At 41.3% G+C, this 18,043-nt stretch overlaps 1 protein-coding gene across 3 annotated transcripts in view; it reads right to left on the bottom strand.

The window, feature by feature from the left end:
* tbc1d16 (TBC1 domain family, member 16) overlaps positions 1-18,043 on the bottom strand; it is a 38,395-nt gene that overhangs the window by 9,382 nt on the left and 10,970 nt on the right. For 2 of the 3 annotated variants that reach the window (XM_050068631.1, XM_050068632.1), the window contains exons 5-9: positions 8,409-8,603; positions 7,622-7,769; positions 7,327-7,491; positions 6,526-6,674; positions 477-611 (exon numbers count right to left, since the gene is read on the bottom strand). In XM_050068631.1, coding sequence (XP_049924588.1) covers positions 477-611; positions 6,526-6,674; positions 7,327-7,491; positions 7,622-7,769; positions 8,409-8,603 — 792 coding nt within the window. The remainder of the gene's footprint in view (positions 1-476; positions 612-6,525; positions 6,675-7,326; positions 7,492-7,621; positions 7,770-8,408; positions 8,604-18,043) is intronic. The other variant, XM_050068633.1, reaches the window with a different exon arrangement.

Raw genomic sequence — 18,043 nt, 5'->3', positions numbered from 1 at the left:
AGACCGAATGACCCGGAGAAAGTTATTTGTGACATCTTCTGTACAATAGATGTGAGATAACGGAGGAAGCACGAGATAAGTGCTCTGCATCTGGACATCTGCAGCGCTGGGATCACCCTGCCCCAGACACAGCATAAGACATAATACCTAGACAAATACCAGGAGCCTCGATGAGAGTCACTAAACTAATATGCTATTTAAATCCTCTTGCTCCTCGTTTAGAAAGCCATTAGCTCTGAGTATGCATCAAAAGTGCTCAGACGGCTTAGTCAGAGTCAATAAAGCATGAAACTCATTTGCGGCTCCCCCAGGGTTCAGAATATGAAATGAATAGGTACGCCTGTGCGGTGGGCTGAGGAATGGGAATGATAAGGATGGATTGAGAGAAGGTGAAAGAGGCAGAGATAGACATCGCGAGCGCTGAAAAAAAAAAAAAATGGAGGAAGGATATGGGAAATGAAGAGAAGTGGTCTGACCTCATGATCTCCACATTGGGGTTGTTCTCTCCCCTGAAGAAGTGGTTGCTGCGGTCTGTTCTCACCACGTCTTTATCCACTGTGAACTGGACCTTTCTCCAGAACTCACTGTGCTCCTCGGGGCTCATGGACAATCTGAAAAGTGCACGCAAATGCCAGGCGAAAATGGAAAAGTCAGAGACATCCAAAAAAAGAAACCGCAGCTGTTTTCTTAATCAAGACAAAGTCAGTTCTGGTAAATTTGGAAAGAAAAGAACAAGAAAGTTTAGGAAAGTTTTTACAGCACGTTCTCTAAGGAAATCAAGGTAATTAGGATAAAAAAAATAAAGCCTTATCAAATAATCTTTACCTCAAATGTTACTCTGGTGTAAAACACTAATGGGTTGAGGCAAATGAACTCAAAAATGTGGGGGTGGGCACACAGTGGACTGAAGGGATATTTCACGACCAAGTGCTCCACTGAGGATAATACCACGACCATAAAACCCCCATCTATCCCTCTAAATGTTAGGGACTATATTAGCAATGTACTCTGTGTATGGCACTAATGTACTCAAGTCCTAACAAGCAGAGGGGATTTAATTAACACTGTTTGTTTTCCATGTGGCCCCACTAGGGATAATGAGCGCACACCTGATGCAACGCCACGCAACTGTTTAGTTTCAGACCCAAGTGTTTGTGTGGTTGGACCCTCCCCGGCCACCTTTCTATCTTTCTCTGTCTCTCTCGAGGATGCTACTCAGGAGTTTAGTGCATGTTTTCATCACTTTATATGTCTGAGGGTGGGATGGTTAAGCAGAAATATAGCTGTGTTTACATAGGAATATTAAATAGGAACATGTTTATTTTAGATGGCACCACTACCCTTGACTAATGCTTTATGTTAATTCAGTTTATTATACGTTTATTCTTAAAGGGACAAGTGTATAGCACAGACCAATGCTCAGTGCCACAGCACTTAAAATAAAGTTAGTTTACAATGTCTGACCCTAGATTTTAAACAGGAAAATAGACACAAAACAGCTCAAAGTACAAACAATGATACAATAAGATCGACATAACAAACACCAGCTCATTCACATGACTGAACCCTCTTTAGAAGTTGAGTTTTAAATTAAAAGACTTCATTGATGATCCCACCCAAGCTGAATCTGATGCATTACTTTCTAGCCTAATAATACAAGTAGAAATTAGTCTGAACTAAACCTGAAATAATTTAGTGACTAGCTGACTGACTAAAAATACCTTCAACGATTAATAGATCATCAAACGGATTCAATTTCTAAGCAAAAAAAAAACAACAAAAAACAAAAAAAACATTTTCTTGGTTCCAGCTGTTTTTGTCTGTTCATACAGTATAACTACACACTGAATCAGTGTTGTAGTCAAGAGAACCTAAACTAGGGGTGTCGAAACTTTTTTGAATGGGAGACAGATTAGATAATGTGAAAATACCTCGGGGCCAGTTGCTTCTTGCATCATATGGATTATTTGAATTAAAACAAATCACATACAAATGAGACAAACACAACTGTGTCATAAGTGAAAGAGTATTTGACTTCCCACCACTCCTCAAAGCGGTGACCCCGCATTCTTGACGCTCCTTTGCTGAGGCCATGCCTGCTACCTAGCAGGCATTAACTGGTATTAGGTAATTGTCCGTTTGATTGTTTATAGTCTGTCTATGAAAACACATTAGTTCTGCCTGTGTAGTTCCTTCTTGGTGCATGTCAACAAACTGTATGACTGTTTTGCCATCATTGTGAGGTGAATCAAAAAAAAATGCGAAGTGATCTTGCTTGATTGACCAATACTTTGTTAATTCTAAAGTATATTATGAAAGACAGTTTCAAATCAGTCAGAGGGCCACAGTTGATTTGGACATGACTGACGTAAACTGAGACCAAGTCATGACAAAGACCAGAACAGTCTGAGTTTCACACTGCAGGGCACACTTGCAATAAAATGTGAAATGTGTCAAATGGACCTGAAAGATCCACATTCCCATAAAAACATCAACAGGAAACAAATAAAGATTCCTCTTCATTTACCTCCTTTATTACCACACTGTATACACCACTAAGCCAAAACATTAAAACCACTGATAGGTAAAGTGAATAACATTGATAATTCCCTTACAGTGCTATATTCTGCTGGAAAACCTTGGATTGTGGCATTCATGTGGATGCTACTTGACATGCTCCACCTGCCCAAACAGCGTCGCAGAACAAGTACACCTGTTTAAGGCAACACTGCAAAAATTGTTCGAGAATAGCCCGAGTAATGTGAAGAACTCCAAACTCCCAACATCCCAATCGAATCGAGTATTTGCGTGATGTGCCAGTACCCTAGAGGTAGCCCCAATCAACAGTGGGTGCTCCTTGGACTGGACTGGGCTCTGACCTGTGTTGTGTGGTGTCTGGTACCAGGGTGTTTGCGGTGGATCCTTTGAGTCATGCAGGTTGTGAGATGGGGCACCAGCACGTCCCACAGATGCTCAACCAGATTAGGATCTGGGGAATCTGGAAGTCTTGTTGACGCCTTGAGCTCTTTGTCACGGTCCTCAGGCCATTCCTGAGCAGTATTTGTGGTGTGGTGCACTGTCCTGCTGGGGGTTCACTGCCATTGCGGAGTGCTATTGCCATGAAGGGGAGGTACTTGGTCTGCAATGGTGTTTGGATGGGTGGAGAGCGCCAGGTGGCATCCACATGAATGCCTAGACCCAAGGCTTGTGGGCATTATTCAACACTTCTGTTTTTTTGCACAGGCAATTTAGTGATATCCCTGCAGTTGTGGTCTTGACCTGTCTCCAAATAAAATCCTGAGTCCTCCAAGACAAGACTAAGTAAATATGTGGTTGAGTCCAGGACCTTCAAAAAGAGGTCTTGAGATAGGTTTCAAGACCAAGACCAAGCAAGTGTTTCAACACTACATTTTTGGATTTTAGACTTTTGGTCCAACAAAACAAGACATTTGAAGACATGTCTCCACTACAGACAAAACAATTAACTGCATGTTAGAAGAAATAAGCCATAATGAAAATAACATTAGCTGCAGCCTTGGTCTGAACATATGTAAACCAGCATTTATGAACAAAAGAGAACATTACTGACAGAGAGAAGTAAACTTCCTCTTCTCTTTCAGAACTCTAAACCAAAAATAGAGCTCTTTTGAATTTTAGTCACTGGTGCATAAAAAATAAATATAAGCACTTCCTCTTCAAGCCAGCCGGAGAGGACGTTTTCTGATACTGAGCACGTAGTGTGTTACATGGCCAATTCAAAATGTACTGACCAAAAATAAACAAACAAACCATAAATGTACCTGCAGTGTTTGTGTGCCAGAAAGATTATCTAAAGGTCAGATAATACGGGTATGCTTTACCCATTTTTGGGGCGGCAGTAGCTCAGTCCATAGGGACCTGGGTTGGGAACCAGAGGGTCGCCGGTTCAAGTCCCCGTTTGGACCAAATATGGAGCGTGGCTGGTGGCTGGAGAGGTGCCAGTTCACCTGCTGGGCACTGCCGGGGTGCCCTTGAGCAAGGCACTGAACCCCCCAACTGCTCGGGGCGCCTGACCAAGGCAGCCCCCTCACTCTGACATCTCTCCACTTTGTGCATGTATAGGTCCTGTGTGTGCATGTGTGTATTTCAGACCTGTGTGTTAATGACAATGGAGTGAAAAAATTAAATTTCCCCTCAGGGGGATTAATAAAGTATTACCTGGAAAAAGGTTACCCAACCTACTCTGTGCTTTCCAACGAAGAATTCCTCCTCATGGATGACAGTATGAACTACATAGACAGGTTTTTCATGTTTACACATTGGCTTGTGTTCTTAATTATTGTTAACAACCAACAGATATAATCAAGGAAAAAGGAAGATGAACTCATCAAAAGGCTGTCATTGAGTGACTGACAGTATCTTAAGTTTTGCTCTGTGTCACTTTGACTCATTCTCTTCACTGTGTGCCTGCTGACCTACGTCTGCAGTTGTTCCAGCTGCATTGCTTCCCTGCTGCTCAGTTATCACGGCTAAGGAAAGGGCACGAGGTTAGGAGGCAAGGAACAAAACCACAGGGATGTATCCTTGCTCCTAATGATCAACCAGTGGCCTCGGAGGCTGCTCCAGTCAAATGGTCTTTAAAGTGATCCACATCAGAGCCAGAACAAGGGCTCTAATTACCTGACTTCAATAAGACCTTCTGACGTACTTAAAATGTTAATAGGCCATACAGATGAAACCTGTCCAATTATCATAGTCATCATGGACAGAGCGGTGGAATGTGTGAAATTATGTGCACACTCAAACTTAAGGTTGAGAAATGAGGAAAAAGATAAAGACGCAAGGGTGTGCTTCAGTGTGTGTGTGTTTTTTCCGTCTGATGAGAGAGTATGATCTGATAAGCGCTGACATGTTTTCTCTCCAGAGACCTTTTATTTCACACCCGGTACTTCCCCTTAACACTTCTCTGATTGTGCTTATTGATTGCTCGGCGCCTGCGATGAGAAGCCACAACAGGCTCACATATGGTTTAATGTTTGACTGAGCGTTTGGCAGCCGATACTGCAGCCATGTGACAGTTTATCTGCTGTTTTACAGTGTCAAGAATATGGATGTGTCTTGATCAGACTTTTTTTTTTAATGAACTGATTTCCATAAGAGGAAATAAACCTTAAAGGGATAGTTCAGATTTTTTGAAGTGAGGTTGCACGAGGTACTAGTTTGGCAGTGCCTTCAGAAGATGGCATATATATACTATATATATATATATATATATACATATATACACGTGTTTTTCTTAACATACATTGATTTATAACATGCATTTGTATATAAAATGTGTTTATTCAGGGGGACTTTGTATTTCACCTGTATTAGGGATGGGTCACGATTTTCGAATTTCGAATAGTCGTTTTATTTTTGAAAAATCAATTTTTTTAATGCGACTATTACTATTTGTCCAGCACCTGCCATAAACTGTTTTTAGATGTGTGTGACTGCTATATTTTTCATACAGTAGATGGCGGTCAGCACGCCCTACTGCTGTGGACATGGGCTGCACCAAAACATATTTTAGCCACCTAAAAAAAAAAAAATCAATATCAGTTTAAGTGTCCACTATATTCAAAATATTTTCATTGCTTCACCTTGTTGTCAGACAACCATTTCTGATGGGAAACTGAAGCCGTTTTATCGCTCTCTTCAAAGCCACCGGACTGCTTTGACCAAACAGAATTTTACCTCACAGAACACAGGAGTTGTTGGTCTACTGCTGCCTCAATAAGTCGGATGTTTAAAGGATGTGCAATATTGAATTTCTGCTGATACATAACAACTTATTTGGCTCATAGTTGATACTAAAATATTGATAAATCCGCTTTTTTTCCCCGCCTTATTTTAGTGATCATCAAGTCTCTTCTGTAGTAGAACATCATATTATGCATACTCTTATTGTGATGGCCCACCAGCAAATGGAAACATGAAGTAGAGTGCTTTTCGATGTATGTAATATTCAGTCATTGTGCAAAATAAGAAAAAGCATGTTGGCTGCTAACGATGACATGCCAATATTATTTTGCATCTCTACTTTGTTTGTGTTACTGTGTGACTTTGGTAAATCCGCACTAACCCTTTAAAACACAATAACACAAACGAAGATCGAAGCAGCTGTAGAGCAACCATTGCATTCTATGTACGTAAATTTACTGTTTTCGTCAATAGAGTCTGGTAGCTTTGAAGACAGCATACATAACAGCTTTAGATCCCCATCATTAAATAAAATATTCTAAAAATAGCAATGTATGCTTTGCTGCTGGACCTCATCCACAGTAATACACTGCTTAGCTTCCATTGCAGTACACCTGTGTTCTTCTCCAGGCTCACTGGCTGCTATCAAATGTAGGTGGTACATTAACTATGCATAAGTGCCTAATACAACCCCACGTATAAGAAAAACAACATTTTCTGGTGCAGATCTTAGCAGCAGCCAGGAAATTGCCACATTTTTATATATGAACACACACAGATTTCTTTCTCTCTGTTCCCCACCTCCTCTGCTGGATGTCATGGTAGTGGGTGCGTTTTTGCAGTCTCCAGGCCTCCCTCTCCTGGGAGGTGGAGTCATAGCTGTAGTAGTGCAGCAGGAAGGGCCACACCTCGCCACGGATGGATGGGTCGATACCACCGAAGAAGATGGCCTGGCGGAGAGTGGGAGGTGAACAAACACAGTGAGCACAAGAGGGCAAACAGGGGGCACGCAGTGAGGGGATCACTTCTTATGTGAGAACATATCAAACTGTATGCAAACCTGATATGCAGACAGTGGTGCAAAAGACGCGGCCTGCGCTTTACTATCATCTTACTGAACCACAGATGTGTGAGTTCAGGAGTGTTGCAAAACGCTGCAAAACTGAAACTAAAAACTAAAATAACAAACGTCCTTTAATCTGCATGTCCAGAGAAAAACAGTGCTCTTTTGTTCCTGCATTTGTGTTTACAGAGGAAATGTTCTTGGTCACAGTCTAACTGCCACTGAGTCATTTCAGTAAGATGTTAAACCTTCAATTGAGTCAATCCCAGAGAACCCGTATGACTCATGGGGGGGGAAATTGGCCAAGACCAACCGTCTCATTATTTACAGCATAGAGGTGCTGATTCAAACTGAGAGTTAAACACTCTGGGCTTCACTTTCAAAATGACTTTCAGTATGTGTAATTGAAAGGAAAAATGCAAGAAAATGTGAAGCTTGACTGTGTGTATAGCAGCAGGTGGGACTGATGTGCGGACTATTTATTTCAGATTGATTCCACAGGATTGTAAAAACATAAACATGCACGCCCACAGATATACCTTCCGTAGCTTATACTCCTCTTCCACCTGCCCGCTGTGGTTGAGGTGACGTAGCCAGGTGGTGACATCCAGCCGCCGATACAGCTTCTCCTCTGGGTGAGTCTCAGCCGACGGCAGGGTGGGCCTCTGGATGGAAAACTGCATGCAGGATTTCTCATCTGACACCTGACGGAAAGAGAATCGAATGAAACTATGGGCACTGAACCAAAATGTGAGTGGGAAAGTGGGAGAGAAAGGCTGAAAAGTGCCTTCGTTTCTCAATAAAACTGGATGCCAAGTAGGACTGTAACCCGACCTGGTCTTTAAGCTGAGTTTCCCTGCAGCACTTCCACTGTTGGAAGACCTCAGCCAGCTTGTCCAGGCCAGCGTGATGGAAGTGGAGGATTTTATATTGGCTCTCTCTGCTGGCTATCACCAGCTGGCCACTGGTACACGCTTCATCACTGCAACAGCATCACAGAGAACAGGAAAGACAAGACATTAGGATTCACAAAGGAAATTTGAAGGAATTTGTTTGGTAAAGTAGTAACAGGCAAATTAAGTAAACCACTTTTTAACTCCTGACTTAAAGGGACAGTTCACTCTATAACCAAAAGTACGTATTTTGCTGTCACGAGAACAAGCCTCTCATCAGTGAGTAGATGACACTTCCTTCTGCACAGTTATACAGGCAGAGGGAAAATAGTTCCTACATGAAACTGCTCTCAACAAGGTCTGTGGATTATCTTGAGTAACTGGGTCATGATTTCTGGAAAGAGACATTGCTGTTGAGTTTTTTAAATGTAATTTTTTGGTGCTTTGAGCACCACAAGTCAAGTGCCATCTAGTTCCATTTTATTCAAGAGGAGGCAGAAATCTCTATGGCGCTACAGGCAAGAGGAAAAATTTGTTTTTTATTTCTGGGCAGGAACTGTTCCTTTAATTTATTTCTAATTGTATTAACAACCATTTTTTTTTTACTTATTATCATAGAACAAGTCGACACCGTCTTGAAACCAACAGCACAGCGTGAGACATTGCACAGTAGCGCGACGAGGCGACTCCCTCACGACCTCCCCGTGACCTTTGCACTCGCATCTGACCTGAAGAAGAGTCTCAGCGACCTCATGTGACCCAGGTCCACCCTGAAAACACCGCACAACTGCTCCAGAGCCAGCACCTTCTGCTGCTCTTCCCACCGCGTGCCGTGCGACTGGCCGCCGCTCTCGGAGGGGGCGTGGCTGTCCAGGCTGGAGGCGGAGCTTGCGGAGTGGGTCATGGACTCCTCACAAAGCTCCCTGGCAAAAAAATTAAAACAAAAAAGAATAAAGAAAAGGAGTTTGAACTTTCTGATTTCATCTTTGGAGCTTGACTGTGCGAAAGAGAACTGAGTCATGTTTTCCATAAGGCAAAGGAATGAGACTTCAGATATTGTTTATCCCTTCTGCACAAAAATCTCTCCTTTCCTGTGCCTCACATTCAGAAACGCAGCCATTCTCCTATGTGGAACATTAATAATAAATATCATGAGGACAGCGGCCAGCAGTGTTTAGCCCCTGCGATAATTGCGCAGACATATAGCTCCGTTCTGCCCTGTTGTTTTGTGTCTCAGTATGGTTCCACCAAGAGACTGAGAATGGGAGGAATGCATGGAGGCTTCTGAGGACACACACACACACACACACACACACAAGGAAATCTGCACACACACAAATCACACTGTCTGCCGTCCAATTTCCCCTGTCATTCCCCCATGGCCAGCATGTTGTTCCCGGCACTGAAACCTGAGCCGAGGGTTCCTCTGCTGCACACACACACACAGACACACACACACTACACATTTATGTACAAAGTACACACACAGATGCGACAACACTAAAAACAGACGAAACTGTGTATATGGCCGACACATCCTGCACCACAGCAGACACACATACAAGATTCTCAATCATAAGATTCACCGGCTGGCATGTTCAATGTTTTCCTCACACACACACACACACACACACACACACACACACACACACAAATGAATGGACCGTAGCTAATGACCATAATGCACTCTCAAACACGTCTCGAGACATGCTAATGCTGAGAAACAGACCAACACAGAGATGCATTAAACCCACTGACATTTGAGAAGAGGACGTCTACATTAAGTTATTTGCTTACTACTTACTATCAAAAGTTTATTCTAAAAAAATAATACTAGAAGTTTTAGTTTATTATATCTTTAACATTAAAAAAAGAATCAAATTTTTTTTTTATCGTGTTTGAATTAACGTGTGAATTTAAAAGTGTGCTTTTGTACACACCTTTCTACTTAGAAAACGACTTCCTCTTCACACAGCGTCACAGGTGAACACAAGTGGCATGTTGGTACTCTGAGAAGACGAGGGAGGCAGGCCCGGTCTAATCTATTACACCCTGAATCAATCATGTCTGGCTAATCATTTCCCCGTAAGCAGATGGGAAAATAACAAGGCTGATCAATCCAAGCTGCACAGTTTCCTCTGCTATCTGGTGATTTATTGCTCTCTGTCTCATGTATCACGCCACAGACCAGACTGTGGAACACAAGGAGACGGGGAGAGAGGCACAGACAGCTCTGGTGAGGGAGTGAGGCAGTCTGAAATGTATTTTAAAGAGACTACTGAACTCGCTTTTTCATAACTCCAATGACTGTCAAGCACGGGGTGTTAACAAGGCCTGCGAGTCCATTTACAGCAAACATTTCCTTCATTCTTCTTGCACGCTTAAAGTACATGATGTGCAAAAGCGCTTTTGCATATTTCTCCGCGTATAAATAAAAGTGCAAAAACCATGGAAAATGTGGTGAGAAAGCACATGATTCTTGGCATTATGGCACGGATCCTCCGCTGTGCTGCGTTCAAGCGGAAACTCAATGAGTGATTAACAACGTCTGTCAGCCTGATTCTGTTCGTGTACTGTAGGCAGCAAACGCGGGCAGCAGCCAAGCCATAAACTGTACAGAGAGTACATTATGTAAACAAGCTGTTTTGATGGAGTCAGGCTACAGCAACCGGCACGTCCCACCAGGCCAGGGTGAGATCAAAACTGCCCTGAGGCCCTTCATAACACTGCTCTTCACATACACAATGTGTTACCCTCGGGGAAGGTGCTGCCAGGTCACCCTGAGAACCAAGACCAAGTGCTACAGGCCTCCAGGGACTCCGAGGCCCTTCAGCTAATCCCCAGAGAGATGAGGGAGGGCTCGGGTGAAGGGGGTGGTGTGGGCTCTCTGCCAGTGCACACACACACTGGAAAGTGGTCAGTACAGTTTAGAGTTTGGAGAAACAAACATTTGATGTTATTTTGTTTCTTATTTATGAATCATGTGTTATTCTAATAATCCCAGGAACCAAAACAGCACACATTCGAGTCAGATGTCAGACTCTGCACACTAGGCCTCCTTTAGAAAGGGATCACAAGATAAGAGAGAGAGGTCCTGACAATATTAGTGCCTACAGAAAGGGAGTTTTAATGTTTCATAATTTTACAAAACTGATTCTAGGGCTGCACAAGAACGGATATTACAGATATTTAAGTGTCCTCAGTCTTTGACTCAGACTTGTACAATACCTGTGCTTGTGCCACGTCATCTCTCGGCTGACGTGCTTTTTTTAGGCAGCAGTTCCTCTCTGGCATTCATGCATTTATCTTGTCACACCTTCCTCCTTCGCAAAGTAGTCCGGCAGCAATCATTGAATAAACCTCACGTGCATGCCTGCAATTCTGACCAATTAGACCATGCCTAATAACAAGGGCTCTGTCTGATTAGCCAGAGGGTTAACAGCGTGACGTGTATCAGACAAAATAGCACCTGCAGACAGAATGTAGTTTAATATGTTGTTACTATTGTCTATTATTGCATGTTGATACTGTGAGCTGTTGTACATGCGGTCTGTTGGGTGCAGAGCTGTGAGAAGGAACTTCCCTTTGGGGGCAATAAAGTCTTTAAGTCATATTTTAAGTGCAATATTGCAGTCTTACGTGATGAGTTTATGGTGACAATAAATACTACAACAGCTATAAGTCAGTCTGACTCAGGGACTAAAACACTATCTATTATCTGGCTTGGTTAACACTTGTTTCTACTGTTTAAAAATGGGCTGATTTTACTTACTTTAAACTATTGTTTTTATTACTTTTATTATTCATGGAATAAATGGGTTTAGGCACATCGATGCAAGTGTTTGTATGTATGATATCTGTATGTGTGTGTTGTATGATGCAGTGGCTTTGATTTAAAAACAAATTTCCTTGTGGGACAACAGCTATACCTAACCTTACCTTAAAAAATATACTGTGCAGCCTAAATGATCACAAATACCTACAATTAAAACTCACTGAGTACACACAGGTGATCCCCATGTAACTAATTGTGTATTTTATATTTGAAATTTATTTGGATCAGCTTTGCCGAGATGTTTTCACTTTTAAAGGGTCATTTAATAAAACTACAAATAATAAAAGGAAAAAACACCTTTTTGATACATTAAGATATTTTTAATTACGTCTTTTGTCTTCAGATGGGATCCTGTTACCTTTTCAGTGCTCTAAAATTGTACTAAGGGGGGCTACTCTCTATTTTAAAACTTCATATTTTATTCCTACGGTCTGAGACAGTGGTTTTCAAATGGTGTGCTGTGATGCCAGTCCAGGTGTGCTGTGGGATTCTGTGATAACCACACATTTTTATGGCAATACTCAACTGGGCCTGTACAAAAACTTATGAATGAATTTTTAATTGACTGTATGAGTATGTTGTGAACACCCATTTCCTAAAAAAGAGGCAAACTCTAGCTAGCTAAAAAATGTAATTTAATTTACTATTTAAAAACCTTCATGGGGAACCTTTATGTCGCTGTTTGGGCGTGAGATCTATAAGTGTGTGAGACATCAAAGGCCCTGATTGGCAGCCAGTGTGACGGATGATTACATTTAAAAGGAGAAAGCCATGAGTGGGACAATGGATCGCTTTACTGTATTACAACAAAGCACCAGCAAAGACGACCTACCACTGACAGAAAAGAAAAAAAACTGTCAGTATACAGCATCACGAAAGCTTTTATTTTCTTATTTTGAAAGTCTTATGTCATGATAAGAGTGATAACACATGTTACAGAAGCTATTGTGCACAGATATAAATACAGGTGTGCCTTGAGATTTTGCGTGCCCTTTGGGGTGCCTTGTAAACAAGAAGTTCGAAAACCACTGGTCTAAGACAGTCTGAAAATATCAAACTAAAGTTCTAAAACTCAAATTTGTGATGTCATAGAGTATAAAGTCTGGCACTGCTCCATAGATAATGAACTGGGAAAGACGTTCTAGATGACAGGAAGAGCACTGAGGACAATGTTCTGAGTATATGAGTACATTTTCTGTTTCAGAACTGAGAACATTTGGTATAAAATGGAAAACAGCTCCAGATTTGTGAGACTTACTTCTCTGGTTTCTGGCTCTGAGAGAAATTAGCTCATGTTCCCAAATATTGATTGAACTTTTGGCCACAGAAACAACATACTGGAATTATTATTTTATGTGTTGTTTCCCTTTAAATGGGAAAATAAACTGTGGTCACAATTGGTAGACACACAGTAATATAACCAGTGATGAGGAGCAACTGCTTTGTTATCAGGCGTCACAAGCCAAAACATTGGGCAACACTTATCTGAGAGATAATCACATGTTAAAATCTCTGCAAGTAAAGCCTCAAGAAGGCCGTACTCACTGACAGTCAGCAGCCGCTTCGTAAACTACTGTTCAACTTTAAAGGAACTTGTTAAGAAGCTTGACAGAGATTGCTGTAGATTTTTCTTCTTCGCCTTCTCCCACCACTCTCCTCTCTCCCCCCCCTCCTTTTTTTCATCCGCTCTCGCGCTCCCATACGCGGTTCTTTCTCTTTGAATGATTCCAAGTGACATGTTTCCAGTTCCTGGCCCCTTAACAGTGTCAATTAAAGCAAGAGAGAGAGAAAGAGAGATTGAGTGGGTTCCAGGGTTTTGGCTGCTGCTCCGCTCTCTTCAGTCCTCTAATCCGGAGAGCTGACATTCAGCCCAGCACAACAACCCCGGGAGCACTGGGAATCAAAGGGCTTCACACAGACTTTAGTAAGGGAAGGGGAGGGGAGAGGAAGGGGGGGGCAAGATATTTGAGAGGTGGGCAACACCGAAAGAAACAATATTGAGAAAAACAGAGAGAATGAGCGAGAGGATGCAAAATATAGAGTGGAAGGAATGGACGGAGAGGGGATAGAGGAGAATCCAGGAGAAGAAGGGGAACACAGGCAAATGAGAAGATGGGTACGAGTGCCAGAGAGCTGAAGGGAGACACTAACAGCGAGAGCGAGGCGCAGAGGAACGGAGGAAGAGAAGGACAGAGTAAAGGTTAGAAGCTGTGAAGCAGAGAGCGCTGCCAAGTCACACACTGACTGCACTTACAGCGAGCCGGGGTCTGAGAGTGGTTAAAAAGGCCTAAACACACACTGACTCACTCTCTCACTCTCCTTGACACACACTGACACAGGCTCACACATTCTGGGCAACATGTCAGGCCAAATAGCTGCGTGAGGAAACGACCACGGAGGGAATCATAAAGTCAAATGGCCGTGAGGTCCGAACAGCAACATTATCACTGTCCAGATGGCTTCGCCTGATTAGAGAACAGTCTCTGGAAGCACTGAGGTTTTGAGTTCGCAGGACTTGGGGACTTATTTTGGGCCATCTGTGACATTATAAAACATTTAGCTTTAAGTAAATGATCTTGAACTTGATAACATTTCATGGTTTTTACTGAAGTCATCTGCTTGCTTTCACTCCTGAGGCACATTCAGCTGTAGTGCAGTGAGCCACCGTGTGGTCTCAGAGTGTAAATCATCCATCATGCAATCAATTCTTTTCTTTTTGGCTCCACCTTGTGGTTGGTTAGAGTAACTGGGAAAAAAGACATCTTTCTAACACATGTATTTAACTTGTGAAAATAGCCATCTGGGTTACTGTGCTACAGCAGGCTATGACAGCTTGTCGGTTTCAGTTTCTTGGATAAAAACTGCTGACAAGGATTTAAACTGTGTGGTTTACTGTGCAAATTTAATCTTTTTTTTTTTAAAATAAGGTTGTAATCATATAAATATAAAATATAAAACTGTAAAACTGAGTTATTTGTATTATTGTGTATGAAAAGTTAGTTTTTTGTATAACTTTGACCTAGTTAGGGCTGTGTGATATGCAAAAAGACAAAAAATAATATTGCAATTGTTTTGACAGATACTGCCATATGAAATATGAGTCACGATTTTGGTGGGAATGGTAATTTTTAATTTAATGGTAATGATGATTATGTGATTTTTGCTGGGGTCTGTACCAAACAAGCATGTTCCCTTAGGTCTGGAATATGATTTGCAGGCCGGGGCATCTCTGTGGCACCACAATGCTTTATTTAAAATAGTTTGTTGTGATGCATTTTAATTTTATTAAAAAAAACTGCAATTTGGACAATCTACTTGGTCATGTTGCGTTTCAATAATATTTCGATTAATTGTGCAGCTCTAAACCCAGTTGTGCATGAGTTATTTATGAGAAGATAATAAGTAAAGAGGGATGGTATAAGCTTCAGCTTTAATCTTTTCGGTCTGAGTTATTTTTTTTCATTTAATTTAATGCCTTATTGATATTTATTCTTTACTATGTGCATTCCTTTTGGAAAATTCTTAACACGGACTGACATGAATAACCACTTTACTATACTATAGTCATAGATGGATTATTAAAGGGGCCTACCAGGCACAGGCTCTGGGGCCCCCTGGCCTTCACCTGCAAAATGTCAAATGTCAAATTAACACGTACCGACCACAAAAAGACTCAGATTGACCATAAAAAGACAAAAAACCTACACAAAAAAGATACAAGACACCCAAATGAAGACAAAACAATGACAAAAATAGATACAAACCCACAAAAAGATGCATAACAGCTACGAAGTTACACAAAACCAGGAGATGGCGGGGCCCTTTGCATATCTATGTCTGGGGCTCAGTGTCTCATAATTGTACTGTACCATACTGTACTACACTGTACTAGACTAGACTAGGCTACGCTACACTACACCATATGATACTATACTACGCAACATGATACTACATGATACAACGCTACACTACACTTCACTACATAACACAATACTACATTACACTACACAATACTACACTACACTATACTATGCTACGCTACACTGGACTACACTAGACTTCACTATACTGCACTACACTACACAATACTATGCTACACTACGTTAGAGTACACTACACTATGCCATTCTATGCTACACAATAATACACGACACGACACAATACTACACTACACTACACTACACTATATGATACCGGACTACACTACACGATACAATACTACATGATACGACGACACAACATGATGCTATGCAATGCTACACTACACTACACAATACTATACTACACTACGCTATGCTAGGCTACATTACACTACACTACACCACACTATACTGTGCTACGCTACATTACACTACACTGTACTATGCTATGCTATGCTACACTACGCTATACTATACTTTACACTGTTTCTGAAAAACCTCCTCAGAGTGATGCAGCTTTGAGCAGATGTAAATACTAACTTAACTTATGTGACAGTGTGGCAAATTCCAGATAAAATCAAGCATAAGAAGCATATGAACTGAATTTATTTGAGTACATTTGTAATATAATTGTAGGAATGTAGAAATAATAAGCTACACACACACACACACACACACACACACACACAAAACCTTACATTAATTTACAGCACACTCAGAGAGGATTTTTATTTCTTCCATAATCCCTAAATCTGTTTGCCAGAAATAACCCAAAATAACCCGTTCCCTCGTTTGATCTGTAAAATATGTCTCACAGGTCATAACATCAGTCAGACCACTAAGTCTGTATATTGTTGGACTGAGGCATGTTCCCTGGGTATTTGGGTTTTTTAAGCAAGGCGGGGAGAGTTTACATAACAACTTAAATGTAGTGAGTATTTTGTAGGCTGATTCTATGTTTTTCACCCAATATGATCATATCAAATTAAATTAAATCTTATTGCTTTTAGGACGACAACAGCAGCAATGCAACAATAAATCTAACACCTTGACGAGAGACTGATCAAGTTGAATATGATATATTGTGCTGTATAGACATTTTTTTTTTAAATTTAGAAGTAAGTTTTTGATTATGCACAGTTAAAATGTATTTCATTTAAGGAATCATAATACTGGACAGCCTTCAAGCTATTTTGCTCTGATACAAAAGTACTGAAAATTCAAAATAGTAAAAGAAAAATCCTTTTGATTGTCTGTTCAGAATTACACTGGAGGGGTGCTGAGTGAACTTTGACCTTACAGGGTATGTGACATTCACAACATTAATATAGCAGCAAACATATTCGTCATGTAAAGATGTATGATGATGGCATCATGGTCTGACAATGAAGTCATGTTGCCTCTGTGTGTTGTAATCCGAGCTCCTCTGTCCCTCGGCGTGTTTGTGCATGGGTGTATTCCACTAGCTCATCGCCGCCAGTTTACACTACGCTCATACAGCGGTTATGGTATGTGTCCCCAGGGGCGTTTTGGACGTGAAGGGGTTGTGCCGCTTCCCAGCACTGGAGGCTTGATGGGTGTGCCACTAGGCCTGGGGGCTGTCTGCTCCTAGATTTTAAACCGAGCCAACGTGGCCACTCATATGGACACTTTCTCTTATATTACAAAAACAATTAAACGAAAGCATGAATAATTAATGAACAATTAATCAAAAGCGGTTAGTTTAAATTTTGGATCATTTCCAGAGGTGGTAAGTCACAGTCAGCACCCCTGATTTTCATTAAGTACCCTAGATTAAGCTTTATGCAAAGGAGAAGCAGGCGCTCCATCTCTCAGAATTCAACACTGCACTATATACATACATACGGAAGTGTAGAAATAACTGATCCTGTGGACACTCAGCACTGCTGCTATTGTCCAGCGCTGTTTATAGAGTTAGCACCGTTAACTACTCAGCTCAGCCACCTCCATGTTGAGAACTGTGTGCAGACAATTCGTACACTCATAGAGCCCCATTAATATTTCTAAAATTCTGTCTATGACTCAGTCTTTTTCCAAAATCTGAATATAACTCATTTGCAAATGAGATTTAATTACTTTCAAGCTCACATGATTTTTCATGTTGTGTGTCTGTTATCTTGTCCACATTCATTTGGCTGGCTGCTTTTCTAATTGTCATCTATCACAATTACAGAAGCAAACATGAAAATAAAAACAGTCATTGTCAGGCCTTTATTAAAGATGACACATGCCGCTGATTCTTCAACTTGAGACGACTTAACTGTGGTAGTGGAAAATTAAGAAAGCAGCCACACAGTTAAGCCCTCTGAGGTTTAAGAAGAATTAGCAGTATGTGTCATCATTAACAAAGGCCTGACAATGACTTTTAGAGGCAAAAACATAATCGATAAGGAGTGACTTGGTGCAACAAATGCTTTGATATTTGACAGAACAGGCTCGGCTCTTGAAGACGCTCCTCACTAAACCGAAATGGAAGCAAGGACAATCAAACCCCAAAAGACTATACAGACCAGAACCCAACAGAGAGATCCCTGAGATATTAAATACACATAGTGCTCAAGGTAAGAAGATGCCATCACAATGTACA

Source organism: Epinephelus moara, chromosome 18 (assembly GCF_006386435.1).
Source record: "Epinephelus moara isolate mb chromosome 18, YSFRI_EMoa_1.0, whole genome shotgun sequence".
Taxonomy (NCBI): domain Eukaryota; kingdom Metazoa; phylum Chordata; class Actinopteri; order Perciformes; family Serranidae; genus Epinephelus; species Epinephelus moara.
The sequence above is the reverse complement of the archived record's forward strand: the minus strand, read 5'-3'. Positions and strand labels throughout refer to the sequence as shown.